The 21009-nt window shown below is 46.7% G+C and overlaps 1 protein-coding gene across 16 annotated transcripts in view; it reads right to left on the bottom strand.

Annotated features, from left to right (window-relative positions):
- The window catches only part of NCOR2 (nuclear receptor corepressor 2), a 355605-nt gene that overhangs the window by 29152 nt on the left and 305444 nt on the right, over positions 1–21009 (bottom strand). For 15 of the 16 annotated variants that reach the window (XM_060269894.1, XM_060269902.1, XM_060269904.1 and 12 more), the window contains 6 exons: positions 19972–20075; positions 15998–16148; positions 9902–10051; positions 7851–7937; positions 6752–7032; positions 3264–3648 (listed from right to left, as the gene is read on the bottom strand). In XM_060269894.1, coding sequence (XP_060125877.1) covers positions 3264–3648; positions 6752–7032; positions 7851–7937; positions 9902–10051; positions 15998–16148; positions 19972–20075 — 1158 coding nt within the window. The remainder of the gene's footprint in view (positions 1–3263; positions 3649–6751; positions 7033–7850; positions 7938–9901; positions 10052–15997; positions 16149–19971; positions 20076–21009) is intronic. The other variant, XM_060269903.1, reaches the window with a different exon arrangement.

Below are 21009 nucleotides of genomic sequence, written 5' to 3'. Positions count from 1 at the left end.
ACAGGCTCTTTACATTTTCCTTCTCATTTGGTGATGGCACCTCAACTTTTAAATACTTCCCTTGCCAGCCCTCCTGTTTTGGACTGAACAAAGCAAAAAGAGCTTATTTGAGACTGAAAGGAACTGTGCACATTTCCCAAACCTGCTCTTATCTGAACCAGTTTAAAACAAAGCCTGTAGTGTGAGAACAGCTTGGGTTCTGCAGTCATACAAACACATTGCTGATCGTGGCCACAGCTACAACAGGCCCAGAATAGGTTGCACACCAATGCTCGCTTTATTTATTTTTCATTTGACTTTGTTCATTGGCAGCGGCCAGGTTTTCCCAATCCACTAAGGGTCACAGCTAGCAAACTGGCTGCCGCTGGGAGTAGGCACACCTAGGCACTGAAGTCAACTCTGCTTCAACTGGCAAAGCTAGATTGAACTGCACCCCCAAACTACTAAGCCTGCTCTTTCAGATGGAAAGCAACTCCATCAAGGGCAGGCTAAATTCCAAATCCACAGTACCGCCATCTTGTCTGGATTCAGCTTCAATTTATTCACTTGCCTCCTGGTAACTGACCAACAACACCGGATCCAGATGTAACAGAGAAAGGGTGTTATCTGTATATTGATGATGCCTTGTTCCAAATCACCTCATGACATCTCATGGTGGCCTTGTATAGCAAGATTAATCCTTGAGTGAGTAGTTCCCATAGGGTCAAGTAGAAATCTCCCACTGCTACTCTGTCTAAATAATCATGGAGGTGGGAGTGGAACCACTGCAATGTGATGCCCCCAACTCTCTTGAGTTGCTCCAAATGGATGTCATGGTTGATGGTATCAAAAGTTGTCAAGAGACTGAGAAGAAACAAGAAGATTGTACCCCTCCCTTCCTCTCCCTTTACCAACAAGAGTCATCCATCAGGGCAATGTTGTTTTTAGTAGCATCTTGAACAAGATAAACAGGATACCACAGAGTGGCTGGTCTGGAGCAGGATTGCCCAGCAGCCTGGTACAGACTCAGCACTAAATTCCACAGTACTTCCTGCACCACAACTTAGGGCTTATCCACACTTGCCTTTCCTCCATGCTTTCCAGGCATGAGCTGTGCATGTCCAAACATCTTTGTTTTTTGTTTTTTGCTCTGGAATGTTCCCTGCGAAAACCTGTTCTTTAAAGTTGAACTGGAGCAAATGGCAATCTGTGGTAAGCCTGGACTGATGTTCTGATGTTTACTCTAACAGAGCGCTAAAGGGTGGGTTTTCATGGGGAAAACTCTGGGACAAACAACAACAATGCTTTTAAGCTCATACCTGTGCCTAGAAAGAGCAGGGCAAAAGGAAAGTGTGGATAAGCCCTTAGTGTGCAAGAAGCAAAACAACCCCAAGGCATGGTGAGTGGGCTGCACAGACTGGTATTGCTTCCTGTTCTGGACTCATTCAAAAAGTTGGATGCTGTTGGTGGAAACCACCAATGCATTTTAAATAGGGCGGGGGCACACCTGATAAATTCCACCTTGTGTGTATGATCTTTTAGAAAACCCACCCAGTACACCTGACGGTCCAGCAACACAAATATTTCTGAGTACTCTCCTGTCCCCGGTAAACTCATTTATAATCAGAATATGACTAACCTACACATGAATACGGCCTAAAGGTAAAGGCACCCCTGACCATTAGGTTCAGTCGCGGATGACTCTGGGGTTGTGGTGCTCATCTCGCTTTACTGGCCAAGGGAGCCGGCGTACAGCTTCCACTTCTGGCAAACCAGAGCAGCGCATGGAAATACCGTTTACCTTCCTGCTGTATTTATCTACTTGCACTTTGATGTGCTTTCAAACTGCAGCAGCAGCAGAGACCGAGCAACGGGAGCTCACCCCGTTGCGGGGATTCAAACCGCTGGCCTTCTGATTGGCCCTAGGCTCAGTAGTTTAACCCACAGCACCACCCGTGTCCCATACATGCCATTTATGTGGTGTGAAATAATGGCGAAGGCTTTTTGAGGTATGGCATTTAAATATCCATGCCACTAATCTGCTTTGCATAAGCCAGCGATGGGGAACCTGTGGCCCTCCTGAAGTTGCTGGACTGCAGCCCTCACCACCTGACCGCTGGCCAGGCTGGTTGGGACTGTTGTGAGTCCAACAACATCAGGTTCCACATTCCTAGCATAAACAGCACATCAATACACCTTTAGAAATATAGTAATTATTTCCAGAGAAAGAGTTCATATTTGCTTTCGAAGTCACCCTCAAATTCTACAATCTTGCTAAATAACACCCCTGGCCCGGAATTTAAAACAAGTTTAAAACTGGGAATCCTCCAAACCTCTTAGCTACAATCTGCCCTGGAATCTTGCTTGCAGAGGGCTTCCCATATGTGTACATTACATAAAGGCCAGCCAAGAGAATCTTCTGTTCTTAGAAATGAACGAGATACTTCATTTAACAAATATGTTGATTCTCTTAAGGCAAGGGGTAGGTGTGTGTCACACACTAATAGGCATAAAGGCTGTATTCGTAGGGAGAATAACCATGCTAATCTATTTCAAATGCATTGGTCAAGTTTGGAAGAAAAAATTAGGCTGACATAATGAAGTCTCCCCATTTCTGCAGAAGTGGATCATACAACTCTGGGAGGAGAACAGGCTCCTCGAATAGGACTGACAGCTTCCTCAAAAGCAGGTGGAATCTGCAGTGACCACTCGCTGGCCAAACAGTGCTAAAAAGCAGCAGCAAGAGGGGCAACACTCCTCTTGAAAGTTATCATGGTGGTGTGGACAGTAACATACTGGATCCTGCCCAGAGCTACTGCTAATTAAATATGTATACATGGAAACTTGGGCTTTAATGCCTGGACTTAAATGCCACAGAAGGCTGTACGCTAACTAATTCCTCATCCAAATCACCCCAGATAAGCTATTCGATTAATTTGCACCGCACTGCAGATCAAAAACCAGTTCCTTTTCCATTCATTTACCCCAATTAATGTACCAAACAACCCTACTCCTGATAGATTGAATTTTCCTTCAATTACCCCAAATATCCTACCCAGTAAACCTAATTACCTCTGGTTCAATTCTCCTTGAATTCAATATTAACCAAGAAACATTCAGGGCACTTAAAAGAGTGTCTGGGGTCTGTACCCCACAAGCTCATCCCTGGGCATGTCCCTGGTTCCGGTGCCTCACAACCTGCCTGAAACGTACAATCTGAAGAAGCCCCCTAATCCACCACCAGCATTTGTCACACCCACAGCCTGCGAAACAGCAACACTGACCTTCATGCTGCCTGGTGCTTGGCTCCCTCGTGGAGACTGGGGACCCTCGGTGCAAGTGGCTGCTGAAAGCCGTCCCATGGGCTGCTTGGTGGTCCTCATAGGCAAGAGGGCTGTGGCGAGGTTTCCCTGCCTCAGGCACGATCACAGGGGCTCCTCTCGTGATTGAGCCACCAGAGTTTGTCACTGGGCTGGGCCTGCTTTTCAAACTCTCCTCGTAAGCACTTTTTAAGCTCTCCCCATAAGCTCTTTCCAGAGTCCTTGGGTCCTGCATGACATCCAGGGAATGCAGGGGATGAAAAGTCCTCCCCGGGCTTCCAATAATGGAACGGACATCATGCTTTTTGGCACTTGCTGAAGCGTTGCTGTCATATTTCAGCGGGGTACCCTGGGGGGACAAGGTGGGAGACAAGAGAGAAAGGTCAGCAAGCTGGCAGGAAAAGGACAGCAGCACGGAAGGTCACAAATGGCTTTCTGAGGCTGCCGCTGGCATTCTAGGCTTAGCTTCGACAGATGAAAAGGGGGGGGGAGGCACACGGATTCGTTTATTTTGTCAGTTAATTCCCATTTGCAGTCTGTCAAGTATGTATGAAAATTGAGGCCAGAGGGTTATAGTGGAGGAGGGATGGGAGAGGGTGGGATGCAGGGCTGCCATTTGCTCTGCTGAGAAGTCAGGCTTCCCTCTCCACCAGCTGTTGTCACCTGGCAGCAGCCATTCCATCAGGCCTTGGCAATGGAGGTAAGAGAACGGATGTAGGGTCAACTGCACTGGCAACAGTGGAAAGACCAGAAGCTTTCGGTGCCTCCTCTCTGTGAACTTTTCCACCCCAGTTGGTCATCAGAAGAAAGTGTAACTCTGAACTTGTACCAAAGTTTGTTTATTTCCTCCTCCTTCAATAAGGCATTTTCTTTTTGTGTCAGGTTGTAAGCTTGAGGGCGGGGGTTATCTTTTTTAAAAAAGCAATCTGGGAGCCCATTTTGGCTAAAGAGCATAATAAAAATTATTTAAATAAATAGCATCAGCTTCCTTTGGATGCTCTTTCCCATCTGTTTTCAAATTTTCCACTTTCTGGGAACACTTTCCCGCTCTAACTTCATTGCTATGGAACCCCTATTCACCTGTCACGTTGCAGAGGATTCTGGTACATCTTCTAGCCCAGCCTTTCTCAACCTTGGGTCCCTAGATGTTTTTGGAACTACAACTCCCATCAATTCCAGTGATGATAGGAGCAGTAGTTCAAGAACATCTGGGGATCCAAGGTTGAGAAAGGCAGTTCTATACAGTAAGTTCATTGCACCAAACCATGGCTACGCAAACCAAACCACAAGAATATGTCACACCAAACAATGGTTAAGGAAGTTCAACCCTCTATTCCCTTCTCCTAAGGTGTTTTGTTTGTTTGTTTGTTTTAAGACTGTAAGGCTTTAAAAGGCTGATTGAGGGCCAGGACTATCCCATTACTGGCTTTTGTTAGTGACTCGATGAGCCTTTCTGGCTAAAGGTATAAATACCTGCAGTGCTTTTTTCTAAAAAAATGTTTAGGGGTATCTCATTTTCCTACTCATATTGAAATACTGCCCCTCAATGAGGCCAAACCTAGATTCACAAAATGTTTAGGGGTCTGCGTACTGCTGCGTCCCCCCAGAAAAAAAGTACTGAATACCTGCAATAAACAAACTCTGCTTTGACTTGATGTTTGAAATGACAAACCATGGTTTGAGCTAACTAATTTGGTATTATCAGGATGCATGAATTAACACACTGTTATCACAGCAACTGGAACACCCTGGTTTTCCCATACATTTGGAAGCTCAAACCATGGCTTGGGGTCAAAACTATGGTGAGCACAAACCATGGTTTGGTGTGATATCTGTATTGAGCATCTGCTTATGCAGATGAAAGACCAAGCACACTGGGCCCCATGATCATGTCATATGAACTGAGAATGGACCTAAAAACACATTCAACATTTCTCCTACAGCTCCACATTGCAAGGGAAGATCAGAAGTGATGGTCAAACTGGCCATTATTACTGATCTCAGTGAGGAATCCATGACTAAGAACACTGTTTGAAATCACCACTCTACCTCACAACTGGTGGTCACTTATCACCTGAAAGATTTATACCAACCAACAGGTTTATTCACAATTAGCTACCAATAAAGGAAGTAGAAACCTTAGTATTAAGAAGAGAAGCTCTCCAAAGAGGACATATATTTCATTCTTTCTCTAGGGTGGGACATTGGCAGGGAGTGGCAAGAGGGACTGCTAGGCAAAACCATAGATCTGCTGGCCTGGGAGAAAAGGGTGCTCCTGGGTCATGAAATGAGACGCCTCTCCCAAGGGGAAACAATCAGCTCTGTATAACAACAGGTGGAACCATTTGAGGCAGGATGTTTAATTCACACGTCCCAAAAATGTGGCATGAGGTAAAGTGGTTAGTCACTCTCAAGGAATATCGACATACCCACCTCATCTCTCCATGGGAACAAAGCAGATTTGTAAACAGCCCTCACTGAGGCCCGGCATAGCTGCTATGGAAACCATCCAAATATTTTATCATCCCACACAGGGGACACAAGCCAAGAGCTGACTCATCATTAAATGAATCTGGATCTGCTTGGATATTTTGCTTGAAACTTGTGGCAGAGGCTCAACTAGGAGAACTAAAGAGCGAGACCTGGGTTCAAATCACTCTATGGCCATGCTCTCACTTTGTAGCCTTGGAACAAGTCCATGACCCAATTTTAGGTGCAGTGCTGAGATAAATCAGGGGCTTCCTATCCTGGCTTCTTTTAACTGTCACCCTCTGTTTGGAGGCAATGATGAATGGTGGCTATTTTAAAGCAGGTGTCAAGACCCCGGAGTCCACCACTGACCAGAACCCCAGTCAGAAGCTACAGTGCTACTGACTGTAGATCCCACAGCACCAGAGCCCCTAATACTGGACCCCCATGGGCACTTCCCCCTAGGCCTGAGCAAACTAGTGCCTCCCACACCACCTTGCCAGTCCAATGCTATAGGCCGAAGGTCATAAGAGTGCAGAATGAGTGCCCAACCTCGGGCCAGAGTGTTAATGTATTCATTATTTAAAGTATTTATATCCACCCAAAAGTCCTAGGATGGAAATATTCACAGTCCAAACAAAAAATTACAGCTTGACCCTAAACAAGATTCTAGTTCTCCCAGAAGAGATGGGATAGGAAAGATGGGATAATGGCAGCGGCCCAGAAGGCCTTAGTTCACCTCCAACCCTCATTGGAACAAGCTGCTCACTAGGAGTTCTCCATAGCACTGAGACAACCAGCCTGGTTTCCTGCCTTGCCTCCTGGGCTCGTTTGCAGGACCAGAACTTCAGGTAGTGGACAATTCCAATCTCTGCCTCTAGTTACAAATAGCAGGAGCTCCTAAGCAACTGAGCAGAGAAGGACACTTGTGTCTTAGCATCCTCCCTACCCCAGTGCCTCTCTGTTACCGACCGTGTGGATACCTGGGTAATAGAGCCCTCCTTCACAGGCCTCGTCATCAGAGAGATGTCAGGCGTGCGCCTCAGCTCCTCCCTGGGAATCTCATGGATTGACCTTCCTGCTTCCTTCACAGTGGCAACAAGGCCTTCATGAACTGCTTTCATTTTCAACGGGGTAAAGCTCTCATGAGGCCTGACCTTGTAGGCCTCGGATAAGTCCCTCGGAGGTGTGCTTTCCCTCTTGAGCTGCTTAGCTTCTCTTCTGAGGTAGTCCTCGGAGGCTTCCACGTAAGATCGAGGTATTCCTGGGGGAGCATACCAAAAGACAGAATCCATCAATGGGCTTCCTACAGAAAAGAAATTTCTGCAATTCTCTCCTTTATCCTCCAGATGAAGCACATCACACAATTTTCAATTCAACTAATTCAGTTAATTTGCAAAAACGACCATGCTTGAAGACCAGAGGCCAAAGCGCAGCCCTGTGGGCAACAAGCAAAATGGAACACTAAACATGCCACGAAAATTTCCAGGCCTAATTTGATAACATAGCCCAAAGACCAACATCATTACATAGTCTTTTCTAGCTCACAGAACTGACTTGAATCACTCTGCAGGTCAGATAGTGGTGAGGCTGTCATGAGAATGACTCCACCCTCAATGCCAAATTTATGCACACCCCTTTAAAGTGTCTTCACATGACTGGGACAGAGAACAAAGTCCTCTTCCCCTTACTCTCACTAGTTGACATTGTATTTATAGCCTCCTGAGCCTGAAATCCCCATATTGGCCCACTGCTTTATTATGGGAGGAAGGGGATTCAGGAAAGATGCAGGGTGAGTGCAACTCATACCAGCTGCACTCCCCCTTTGTGTCTCTTGGTTCCCTTTCCTCCCAGAACTTCCCACAAACTTCCAACAAGTCCCTTATCCTCCTGAGGAGATTATTCAGCTGTCATAGGCAGAAGGCTGGATTTGGCTGACAGGCAACCTACTGCCTGACCCAAAACAGTTGCCAGAAAAGTAAACAACTACTGAATTGGGATTAGAAAAGAGATTATTGGCATGACAGGCTGACAAGTTCTGCACCCAGGTTAGATTTCCACGCTCCCTTTGCTACACATTACCTTGCGTGATAGAGCCCCGGATGTGATGCGGTTCTTTCAAATTGAGGGGACTGTGGCGGTCGGGTGGGATGGCTCGTCCCATTAGACCTAGAGTTGCCCCACACAAAAGAAGAAGAAAATTATTAAGACATTTCAAAATGTGCACTTTTATGCTCCTCTGTTCCCTTTGGGAACTTCTTCTAGAGTTTCTATAACCAAAAAGTCAGACAGCAGAACTGGAATGAAGGGCCTTCCCCTTACACCTCATTTCTACTGTGTTTCTTTTTCATTTTAATTGGACTGTAATTTGGAAACTACCCCAGCTGTCTCCAAACTGGTGCCCTCCAGGTCCTGCTGGCAGGGGCAGATTAAAGTCATATTCCAAAGAATCTAGAAAGCACCTGGATGGCAAAGGTGGAGTTGCAGCTCGTTCCTTTATTATTTTCTCTCTGTCTCCTGCCCCCATCTGACCCACTCAAGTCATTATTAAGCACATGAAAGCACCACAAGCAAATTTTGAAGAGCTGCACACAGGCACCTTACTTCTAATTATGAAGAAATGTGGGGGTCCCCTTCACCAAGGTGCCCAGCAGCACAGAGGCCTCTTTCACAAGGTGCAAAGGAACACGTGTAAATAACTTAGCCATAGTGGGTCCAGTGGTCAAGAAGGCAGTTTCTGCATGTGCTATAGAAGGAAGTGAGGGGGAGATGGGACTCATCCACCTGGGAAGGGAGCCCATCTAGGAGAAGGAAAACTCTAATCCTAAACCTTTGCTGCTTTGTGGGCTATCTTCAGGAGAGGAAAAGGCTAAGGAGCAAACCCTACACAAATCTGGAGTGGAGTCCCTAAGATGGTTGGATGGCGCCTTGTACACCTCCTTCCGGCAACTCCTGCAGCCAAGCTGGCGCCAAACCTCTTGCTCTGCTTTCCTTTGGACCACATCAACAAGGCTTGTCGTCTGGGCAGCCCAGAACCTCCAGACATACTGCCCAGGCCTGTGCACTGAGGAGGTTACTTCAGTGCTGCTAACACAGCAGTTTGACTTTACCCCTGGAGGTACACTCCATTGTCTCTTGAGACAACTAGAAGGGCAGGGCAGCTGGTGTCCTTCCGCCAGTGGCCTAACTAGGACTGGGAAAGACACATTGCACATTATTAACATGCATTTCCTTGCATGCATTCAAGGTTTTGATGTATTATATCACTGCAATTATTTTATTTGTTTTTTATAACTGTATTTTCTATTTCTGTATTATGCCATGGAACCTAATGGTGAAGGGTGGGCAAGAAAGCTTACACTGTACTAATAAATAAATAAATGAATAAATAAATATATTGGGACTGCACTGGAAGTAAATGGCTTCTGCACTGCTGGCTGTGCCTATGAAGAGGATCCCTCAAGTACTTCAATAAGAAATATAAAACACTTCTAAATTCCAGCTTACAAAATAAGAGTTAAAAATTGATTGAGATTCTTAAGTCTTTTCGCAGGCTGAAATAAGGAAACAGGTAACCCAGGATCAACAGGGGTGTTATATTCAGGTCTTATGGATAACAGATTTCTCTTAAGGGTCAATAAAGCATTCCCAGCTTCCAAGCCTTCCCCTTTCGTTCTGAATGGTTGATTTTAGATGAAAGGAAACAAGAGGAATGAAAGAATCCCTAGAGAGAGAAAGCAGCACCAGATTAAAGGACACAGATGCATAACACTGAATGTTTGGATGGAGTGGTCTGTATGCCGCCATCAGAGAAGGCATCAGCCACCTTTATTGGAAACCTGATGCATTGGAGAGAGTACATATGAATGGAGAAAGGTGCCTTAAATGGAGACCAGCCACCAGTCCATCTAACCCATATTGTCTACTGTGACTGTCAACAGCACTCCAGGGGCTCAGAGAGCGTTTCCCCAGTGATCATTTTAATTGGAGATGTAAGGGACTGAACTTGGGACCTTCCCCAAGCAACCTTTGGGCCCTGTCAATACGCCCCTTCCAAAAGACGGCAAGAGCAACTGATGACAAGCAAGACAAATCTGACATGACTGTATGCAACGTTGGTTGTGAAAGCCCACCTTCGATGCTAGCGGATGGAAGCTCACGCCCAGATAAACCCCGGGATCCTCTCCCTTCCATCATGTCATAGGTCCGTTTGATGCCCATGGCCTCGTGTGGGGCTCCAGAATTTCTGCTGTTCTCTTTGGGACACTGTGCAACAGCACCACCTGAAGGGGGAGTGGTAAAACAAAGCAAAATAAGAGATGCATGAACGTCCAGATGAAATATTGCAAGACTGTGGCTCATGCTTAAGGCAGGACCTTGGCCGAGGGAAGTCTCCGAGGCCTCAGTCCAACATAACTCAGCAGCTTTTGTAAACATTACAATTTGGAGTCAATTCCCGGGAACCAAGTCATGTTTTCCCTCCCAACTTGCAATTCCAAATTTGGTGGCCGTGTGCTTAGACTCACCCCCAAACTTCCCTACTGCCTGTCTCTAGCCAGCAGAACACTGCAAGTCAAATCCAGGCCTGGCAGAATTTGCCTTCACCTCTGCTTTCATCTCTAGAATGAACCCTTTGTGTATATAGTGGCCCTCCCTTATTTTCTTTATGTACTCCTTTAAGATCCCCCCCCCCCAGCCCAGGCACCCTGCTCACTCCATATCAACCTGAATGCAAAGGGGAAATCTGCATTTCTCCTCCTCCACCCCCAAATTTGAACCAACAGATGGGCGACAACGCTCCAAGCTTAAAAAGCTGAAGGACGAAATTTGAGGAGGAAAAATAGCAGAACAAAGGAGAGAAAAAAACTACAAAGAGAGAGGCCAGTGCTGGGAACACGCTGTGCAGCCAGAGACCAGAATGATAGCAAGACATCTGCTGCGCCTCCTATCCAAACCTCACGCAAGCGAATCTTATCTCTGTACAAGTTCCGAACTCTTTGCTTCCCTTCCGTGAGACCAATTCAGACAACCATTCTTATTTATAGAAGTTCAGATTTGCTGCACAAGTGGTGCTACAGTCTTCATCGATCTTACAAGAGACGATTGGCAGAGACCCAGCAGTGGTAACCCCAAGCAAACCTTCAAAACTACTCTAAAAACACCTCCCAAGTTGAAAAAGCTGTATAGATCTTTTCTGCAATAGCTACTGAAAGGGGCCATGTGTTCGCATGTGTGTGTGCATAGCAAGAGTGCACACCATGACATCATAGGAACATTGAAATGAAGGAAAGTGCCACTGAGTCAGGCCACTGGTCCATCAGAGTCTACTCTGAGTTGGGCTGGTACTGAATACCACCCTTTGCTTCCCTTCTCACCCAGCAACCAAACAAGATATGGGTGTGTGGAAGTAAGCTATTTGGGGTCATAAAAATGAAATTTCTGCCCAAGTTGCCAATTCACCCTGCTTTTAACAGGCTGAAGTCATGCAATCAGAGTTTAAAAGGAGCTGAGTTTTGAAAATCGCGGGGTGTGTATGTGCATTCCTGCATCCTGTCATCAACAAACATCTGTGCTCCTCTTTTCTCCCTCTGCTCCTGAGCGTGTTTATGGGAAAGGGGGGCAAAAAGAGAAAGAAAAGGATTTTGTAAACATTTCCATTCCCCACAGAAGAGCTATTAGCAATAAGAATAACCAATCTTCTGCAATTCAGCTTACATACGCTGTAAGCTTTTGCCTCATTAGAGCTCTTTTCTTGGCAAGTATCACTGTGGCATCAATGTGTTGACAGTGCTCCCCCCTTCCTGTCCACCAGAACTCAATCACAGATTTATTTATTTTTAAGCTTCTCCCTTTCTCGATTTGACACTTCCGTCCTTACAGACTTTGCTAAAATTCCAAAGAGGACTTTCAGATTTCAATGTATTTCTTTTTTAAAATCCAATTGAGATTTTCTTCCTCTGAAGAGCCAGTGTCCGTGTGGCCCAACAGGCTGGTGTTACTCACCCTTGTTTCAGCAAAAACCACCCACCAGGAAAGATGCCTAAACTGACTCTGCCAAGCGATTTTGGGGTAACTCTTGGCCAAGTATTTTGTTCAACACTTGCTATCTGGTTGGGGGAAAGTTAAAAGGCAGGAAAGTAAGAGGAAGAGAAGCTGTCTTATACATCCACTGCCAAGAATTTCCCTGAAAAGAGGGATTGGTGAATCTGAGGGTGAGGCATACTTTAAACGCTTATCCACACTTACTTTGCCCTGCTCTTTCCAGGCTCCGTGTCTGAGTCGTGGTGGGTTGGGTTTCGGCTGTTTGCCTGAGCTTTCTCCACGAAATCCCACTCAAAGTTGAATCAGAGCAAACGTCAATTTGGGTTCTCTGTGGATAACTGTTTGCTCTGATTCAGCTTTAAAGAGTTGGTTTTTGCAGGGAAAGCTCTGGAGCAAAAGAAGAAACAGAAAAAAGTGCTCAGACACAGAGCTTTAAATCACAGACTGTTCCTGGAAAGAGCAGCTGCTATTATTCATTTTATTATTTATTTATCCTGTATCCTGCCCTTCTGCCCCAAAGGAACCCAGAATAACAAGCACATATATAATTGTCAATTTTTTTAAAAAAAAGTTTTTAAACATAAAAACAGTGACCTCAGGTTTGCCAGGGCCAGAAACGAGGTAGACAGATGCACCTTGCCAGGGCTGCCCCTGAAAAGGCCCTGACAAGAGTCAGTGCCAACCGAGTAGCCTCTGGTGGCACCACCACCAAGGCTTTGCCTGCCTTCCAACAATTGCCCGCCAGCTTGTGATCACAGATGAGTGGGACACAGAGCAGACAGCACTTTCTTCTTTCTTTTTAGACCAATGACTGGAAAATCAATCCAGGGCTTAGTACAGGGTTGGGGAATCTCAGACCGTAGGGCCAAATGTGGCCCCCAAGCCTCTCTTATTGGGGCTCTCCCAAGGCCATGCCCCCTCACTGGCTCTGCCTCACACACCTGAGTGTTTGTGCCTGGTTGGAATGTATCAGTGACCTCTAAAAATGATTCCTGCTTGCCTGGCTAGAGGACATGGAGTGGTTTGCGAGAGAGCGTAGAAACCACCAGACCACTGTACAAAGGTTAACATTTTGGTTAACATGTCAGGTCGGGGACAGAGGGTGGCGCTAGGGAGGGGGTTGTCACCGCGGCACTCCTTGGTGTATGGAGTCCCGCAAGGTGCAATCCTTTCCCCGATGCTTTTCAATATCTTCATGCGCTCCTCCGCCCAGATTGTCCGGAGTTTGGGGCTGGGTTGTCATCAATATGCTGATGACACCCAGATTTATCTGTTGATGGATGGCCGTCCTGCCTCGGCCCCGACACATTGACCAAGTGCTTGGAAGCTGTGGCTGGATGGCTACGTGGGAGTCGGCTGAAGCTACATCCTTCGAAGACAGAGGTCCTCTGGTTGGGTTGGGATGACATGGGGTGGGAGGGCCAACTTCCATCTTTCGCTGGGGCTCAATTAGTGTCAGCCCCTTCTGTCAAGAGCTTGGGTGTAACCTTGGATGCCTCCCTTTCCATGGAAGCGCAGGTTGCAACCACATCCAAGGTGGCATTTTTCCATCTCTGCCACATTAAGCAGTTGGTCCCCTACCTTTCTCAGCCTGACCTGGCCACAGCGATGGTCACCTCTAGGCTTGATTATTGTAACTCGCTCTTCGCGGGGCTGCCCTTGAAACTGACCCAGAAACTCCAGCGGGTGCAGAATGCCGCGGCAAGACTCCTTACGGGGTCCTCGCTGTGGGATCACATTCATCCAGTGCTTTACCAGCTGCACTGGCTCCCGGTGGAGTACAGCTCCCGGTGCTGGTTTTGACCTTTAAAGCCTTATGTGGCTTAGGACCCTCGTACCTGCGGGACCGCCTCTCCCGGTATGCCCCGCAGAGGACATTAAGGTCCACAAATAATAACATACTGGAGATCCCGAGTCACAAGGTGGTTAGACTGGCCTTGACCAGGACCAGGGCCTTCTTAGTACTAGCCCCGACCTGGTGGAACGCTCTCTCTCAGGAGACTAGGGCCCAGCGGGAGTTGTCATCTTTTCGTAGGGCCTGCAAGGCAGAGCTGTTCCGCTTGGCCTTTGGAATGACTCAGTCTGACCCCGGTGTTACCCTCCCCTAAGGTTTTATCCTATAGGTATTTAAATGAGGTTCCACTTGTAGATTCCCATTTTAAAATTGAATTTTAACATTGTATTTAATCTGTATTTTAATTGAATTGTTTCTTTTATGCTTGTTTTGATATTTTTGTTGTTAGCCGCCCTGAGCCCGGTCTTGACTGGGAAGGGCGTGGTATAAATAAAATTATTATTATTATTATTATTATTATTATTATTATTATTATTATTATTATTAACATCTGCCCGCTTTTCCCTCTGGCTCTGCCCACCAGTGGTATGTAGCTCTCAGAAGGCTGCCCCAAAGAGAATGTGGCTTGTGGGATCAGAAAGGGTCACCACCCCTGGATTAGTAGTTTTAAGTACACACACAAACAATGGTGCCACCTTGCAGGAAATGCCGCACAGACTTTGCTAGGAATCCCAAAGTACAGCTGGGGTGACAGTGGCCAGATCAACACTCCCACCCCTGCACCAACCCACGTGCATGAAGTCCACAGCAGAAAAGCTAAGCTTTAGGCCCCTTGACAATCTTCTTCTCCAGGTGAGGATACGAGCCCAGAGCAAAGGCCTAAAAGCAGATCCTTCGCCTTTGGCAGCCAACATAGCAGTGCTCTTCACATGGCCTGACTTTAGCTCCGTAGCAAGGACAAAAGGAGGCAGATGGAAAAAATGTTACTGGGAAAGGAAGCCATCCATTCGGAGTAATGTGTAACCTATAATAATAATAATTTATTATTTATACCCTGCCCATCTGGCTGGGTTTCCCCAGCCACTATAGGCATGGTGCAGCTGCTGATTTGTGAGCGAGATGCAGAAGGGCATATGGGGCAAGAAGGGCATATGGGGCAACACAGATTAGGACCTGGCTCTTACCTCTCAACTCTGCGCAGCACAAAAAGTGATGCAGTCCGTTAAAATAGATATTCATGAAATCACAGTTGCATCTTGCCATGCTGCCAGGGCAGGCAAGGCATTTGACACCACACACCATTGCCAATATGCATATTCTGCAGCCCTAGCACTCACACTGTTGGGCCCAAAATATGGCCTGCAAGTCTTATCCCATTCATCGAGTATTCTGCCAACTGGGGCAAATCAAGAAGCAGCCCACCATCTCAGCCTAACCTGCCAGATATTGGTTCACTGCCCTGGCTTCACTCTGGCCAGAACTATACTTGCCTCTGGCTCTTGCAAATGACTTCCAATAGGCATGACCTTACAAGGCCTGTCAGCAGGTTTATATGGAAGCAGGCAGTCCTGCTATGCCTGGTTACCACAGGACCGTTCTCTCTACCTTTTGCAGTTTAATGGAAGTATGAGAAACAAGTGGGCAGGAGACGTTCCCATGGCCCACCTGCAGCCTGCTAGGTGAGGTTTGATTAATTCCCTCTGCTGCTTCTGACCTGCTGGGCTCCTTTGTGGTCTGCTTCAAAATACAGTCAAAGAGGAAAGAGGCAGGAAATGCCCATGCTCAAATGACCGCTAAGCTTTCTGAAAACAAAGCCATGTAGGCACACTAGGCCTCAAAGGTTTCTTTCCCGTGCTTGGAAGGTGCTTCTCTGTGATGGGTATGTCAATAGGTTCTCCAAAAAAACCACATTCAGACATAACACTAAACCACAGCAAGAGCCTTATGAGCAGATTGGAAACAATCTTGCCCTGGTTTAAATGAAATACAGTTTGTTGATATGTCTGAACTGGGAAATGTGGTTAGTCTCTAAACCATGGTGTATTGAAATAAGTTGGGACTGGAAACCATGGTTTGATCTTGGCTTGTTTGAATAAACAATACTTTAAAATAGCCACAGTTTGTCTTTGCCAGATATACCGACAAACCAACGTTATAGTTTTAACTGGAAGCAAAAACTCCCAATCACCTCTTATAGCACTAGTTGAGGGAGAAGGGAGGGTTTGAGCAAGAAACTCAAGCACACTTTAGTGTTATGTCTGAGCTGGGCTGATATTACTTCTAACCCCCTTGCCACTCCTATATAACATATCCTGCCTCATTTTCATGGCTCCCTCATTCAAAGCCTTCTCTCACAAGTGGTGCCGGAGAGCATTGGGGAATTTTGACTCACCATCGTAGGTCAGGACATGTCCCTTCTTCCCCTCGTAAATGACGTGTCCTTTGGGCAAGGCGTCCTCTCTCACTTTCTCCGCTCTGCTGGGGCTGTCTTCTCCGATTATCCTGGTAATGGTTCCTTTGTACAGCACTTCGGCTGGGGTACCCTTGGAAAGAGACCAAGATCCATATTTAACAGTGTCATAAATAATTAAGGCAGAAGCAGAGTGGGAATATGTGTGTGTATACGTGTGTGTGTACGCACGCACACGCACACACACACACACACACACACAGGTGAACACACTGTTCTAACAGACAAGCTGGACAAAGGGGAGAAAGACAAGCAAACTCCATCCTGCAATGTCACTTGCTGTCACAACCAATAGAAATGTACAGCTTAATTATTGATGGGCACAATAACTGTGGCCTGAGTTTTGTGCAGGACCGGGGGGGGGGAGGTTAAGTGTTTCATCTTAGGTTGCTGGGAAGAGATGAGGTGAGAGGAAGATGGAAATGACAGGCACCACAATTCAAGAAGGTGGTGCAAGCATGATACCTGGCATGACAGACTTTTTGTATGTGAAGCTGAAATGGATGCAAACACCCCCACACCTCGCCTCTTTCCAGCCCTATCAGTTTTCCCTGGCAGAATTTTGTGCACCTCTTCAAATACAAACTTTCCAGGTTTCTTTGAATTCGTTCTTCTCCCTGCACTGACGCTGAACCTCTGTATTGTAGAAAGGGACCAGTGAGGATTTATGCCTTTGTGCATTTCAAAAATCAGCTTCCATTAGTCATAGTTGGGACACACAATTGAATGTGTGGAAGCAAATGCCTCTTAAAAGAGGAATCTGCTGTGTGCTAAGACAGGTGATTGGCCTATCTCCTCCAGTCATTCTCAACCTGGTGCCATCCAGATACTTTGGACTACAAATCTCATCAGCTGCAGCCACCTTCCCAGTCTGGGTGCCTGAGAGCCTTTTGTCTGAGTTGCTGAGAGTAAAATCTGGGCCATGGGGCATGCAAAGAATGTGCTCTACCACTGAGTTCTGGTCCTACACAACCTTGTAAAAACAGGGTTGAATCTTATGGCTCAAAGTTTTCTAAAGCTACTTGTGGTTGTTGCAGAAGGAAGGACATTCTACAAAGACACCCCTTGCTTCCCTTTTCACAATCCCAGACACAGATTTGAGATCACACCTTGCCCTCTTCAGGCATCAAATCTAGATAAGTGAAGAGTACCAGAATGCAATCTTATGTATAAGTGGCATTTGCTTGGGGGGGAGGGCATCAGCTAGGCCGTGTATTTTAATCCTACCCCTCCTTGATACAGGAAGACAGATATCAGCTTCACATCCTGCCTGTGAACCTTTCAAGGGCAGCAGTTTGGTTGCTGTTGGTGAGCGGATTGGTGAGCTACAGGGATGACTGCTTGGAGAACATGTTTGTCTTTAAAGGAATGGAGATGGGAAAGAGATGAACAATGCCCAGGACTCAAGACACAGAACCAGAAAGGACAACTGAAGAGCAATCAAGAATATCATGATCCAGCTCTTAACAGAAGCACAATGGGGGCTTCATTTCACCCAACAAAATACACATGTGCAAGCAAAATAATCACAGAAAATGTTCAGTGAAGGAATTCTGTTGCATTAAGTGCTGTAGAAAAGATTAGCAACCACCTTCAACTCCAACTTGGGACACACAATAATTTGCTACTCCCCCCCCCTTTTCAGCAGCTGAAGCAGCAGGGAGAAAGATAATTGGGGGGGGGCTGCCAAGAGAGGGAGAGAATTACAGAAAGAGACAGAGAGCGGACTGGCAGGCATCCCAAGCTGAGCAGAACTGTTGAAGACTGCCTCAAGGCAGGGAGCCAGCTGAGTGTGTTTAGCCCAAACCAGCATTGTGAATGTCAGCACCTTGCAAGTGACGTCTAAGCATCCATCAAAGGATCAGTTCTGAGCCCCAGATTCCCCCCCCCCCCAGTCCTGCAAAGGCAGAGTTGTTCTACATGGGACAGAAATCCTCCATCCTTGGTCAGTCCATTGAGTTTGGGGAAGTAAGATATGATCAATAGGATTTAAACCTGAATGCAAATCTTAATGGCTGGGGTGTGACATTGGCAATTTAAGAACCGGTAGGTGTGAATGATTAAGGGGCTAAAGCACTTCAACTGCCATAGTTTTGAGCTGACGTGCAGTTTTCAGTATTTTTTAAAACCAGAACTAGATTAAAAGGAAGCCAACCTCAACCATCATTATTAGTCTATGCCGTCTTCCCCAACCGCCCTCCGCTTGTTTTGGGCAGCAGCTTCCACCCATGCTAGCAAGCACATCAGAAGAGCCGAGGGGCACCTGGTTTGAGGAGGCGGAGCGAGTGCAGTTCTGGATCTCCCAGGGACAGGTCCTCTAGCGGTCTTATTTATCCTTCCCAGATAAGGAGCTCAAAGTGAGGGCAGAGCAATCCGGAGTGTTTATAAAGCAGCTTTATAGATCTGAACACCAGCCAGCGAAAAATCTCTAAGGGAAACGGATTCTCTGCTCGGTTTCCAGATAAAGAAATAACTCAGCAGCCCAAAGTGATCACCCACTTGGCAGGGATTCTGCTGCTGGAGATGACGGATGGGAGTCGGAACTCTATGGTGTGTGTGTGTGTGTGTGTGTGTGTGTCTGAGGGACAACGCCTGGAAGAAGACCCAATCCATTTGGCAGCCCACTCTGTTTCCCTTGCCTACTAAATGATACACTGATTTGGGGAGAGGGGTTTTAGAAGCCGCCAAGCCTTACCCACATTAGCGGCAGACCGAAGCCAGAGAGCGTAAAAGAATGGCTCATTGCCCACCTCATTCTTTTTGCATTTCCTCACAGAGCCTAGTCTACTTCTCATGCTAACAAGGCAGGGGTGGACCCGGGAAGAGGTGGGGGCCTGTTACACACATTGTTCTCTTTCTGTGCCAATTCAGAATGTCAGTATTTCAATAAATCAGAGAGGGAGGGCAGAGCCTGGTACAAGTAACTGGTTATCATTTGTGCTGCTCAATTTGTACCTCTCCAGAACATAAATAAAACTTTATAAGCAATAATAAAAAGAAGACCCAGGTCCACTTCAGTAAGTCACTGTGAGGTTTATAATTGCAACATGGGAAAAAATATATTTACACATGCACTTCCAAGGAATAGCAATTCCTAGAATACTGTACCAATGTTGCTAGTAAAAATTATGTAATAAAAACTGTAATAAATTATTTTATTGAGTTGTAATCTGCCTTGGGTATTTCGCATGGAGAAAGGTGGGAGAGATTTATTTATTTTAGTCATTTACATGCCACCCAACAAAAGAAGTTCACGGGGCAGTTTATAACAAGACTGTAGTTTGAGCCAGTCCTACTTAGGACACAACCTGCTAGCATTCCTTTTCATGAAGACGCTCAAAATAATGGAACTTCATCCTATGCCTAATCCAAGCATCTGGTTTTAGCCGCAAATGGATGCATTTACCATCTGAAGGCACGAGAGAAGCAGTGTTTCCACCCAAGAAAGTATTGCTCCTAAGCTTATGAGGCAAGAGTGCACAAAGTTAAATGTTAGAACGATTGTGAGATGCTCCTCTTGACACACCCACCTCCCTGTCCTGTGCCCTTCAGCAAGGCTGATGCCTTGGTGGTAAAGCACTTTGTTCTATCAGGTTTTTCTAACCTTTTCACATTGGGTTGGACTAGATGACCCTCGGGGTCACTTCCAACTCTAGAATTTTACGGTTTTACATCAGTCAGCGAACTCCCATGTGTTGTTCAGTCCTCACCTAGGCCCCTTGGGCTCCACAGCCTCTCTGCACAAATTGAGAAATGCACTCAAGTACACACCCAGGCCTCCCTGGTGCCCACACATGGCAGGGGAATGTGGCCAACCCATTTCTCAGGGAAGCTTGCCTACTGAGGAAGTTCCAACCCAATTTTCACTGAATCCTGGAAGCAGAGAAGAGACCTACGTGTGTGATGGATCCTCGATACGTGATGGGAGAGTCCGATGGTGGCCGTGGGCTTGGGGTGCCTTTCGTGATGCTGCCTCCCGACAACGAGCCCAGGGACGTCCCTGCAGGATACAACAACGTCAAAAATGCTGCGAGCCTGGAGGAAGGCCAGGCACTGCAAAGGAAGGCACTGATAGGGGGGTGCTTTTAAACGGAGGGGGGGGGCTTTCTCCAGTTCCAAGGACCGCATCAGCACCTGGTCAACCTCCCGAGGGCCACATGCCAGCAGTGGGTGTGGCCAAAAGTAAAAAGGGGCATGGAAATGAGCATAAATTTCTGGTTTCTACACACCCTTCTCTGCTCTCCCGTTCAGGCAACCAAGACTTCAAGGGCCCATTCCAGACAGGCAAATACACTCAGGGGAATGAAGCAGAAGCAGTGAGGGGGGTGGCCAGGAGAGTACAGAGGCCTGGAGAGCTGCAACTGGCTCCCAAGCCTGAGATCCCCCAGCCCCACCCCTGCTTTTAACAATTGCCAGTTTCTAGGGCACTTCTGGACACTTAGGAGGTTAGAGGTGACATTTAGGAAGAAACAACTTAGCTATGGACGTTTCCCTATTTGAACTCTTCAGATGCATGCAGGCAAGGCTGCTGTTCTCCTGGTGGTCCAGTATGCCAGACAAAAACAATGTCAGCCCGGCTGTGTAAGTCATGCAAACAGCTCCTTGGAGCAGCAAGGTTTTCAAGGACACTGAAGAAACAGTGGGAAGGACTGCAGCTCAGTGGTGAAGTATCTATCTGCTTTGCATGCAGAAGGTCCCCAGTTCAATCCCCAGCATCTCCAGGCAGACCAGGGCAGGGCAAGGCTCTGGCCTGAAATCCTGGAGAGCTGCTGGGTTTCATTCTTTATTTTTATGTTGTGAACCACTCTGGGATCTTTGGATGAAAGGCGATATACAAATGATGATGATGATGATGATGATGGTGTTCTGATTCAGTATAAGGCAGCCTCCTATGTTTCCAAGAATCCTGTGCAACGCCATCAAAAATGCTGGGA

This window comes from Zootoca vivipara, chromosome 17, assembly GCF_963506605.1.
Source record: "Zootoca vivipara chromosome 17, rZooViv1.1, whole genome shotgun sequence".
NCBI classification, from domain to species: domain Eukaryota; kingdom Metazoa; phylum Chordata; class Lepidosauria; order Squamata; family Lacertidae; genus Zootoca; species Zootoca vivipara.
The sequence above is the reverse complement of the archived record's forward strand: the minus strand, read 5'-3'. Positions and strand labels throughout refer to the sequence as shown.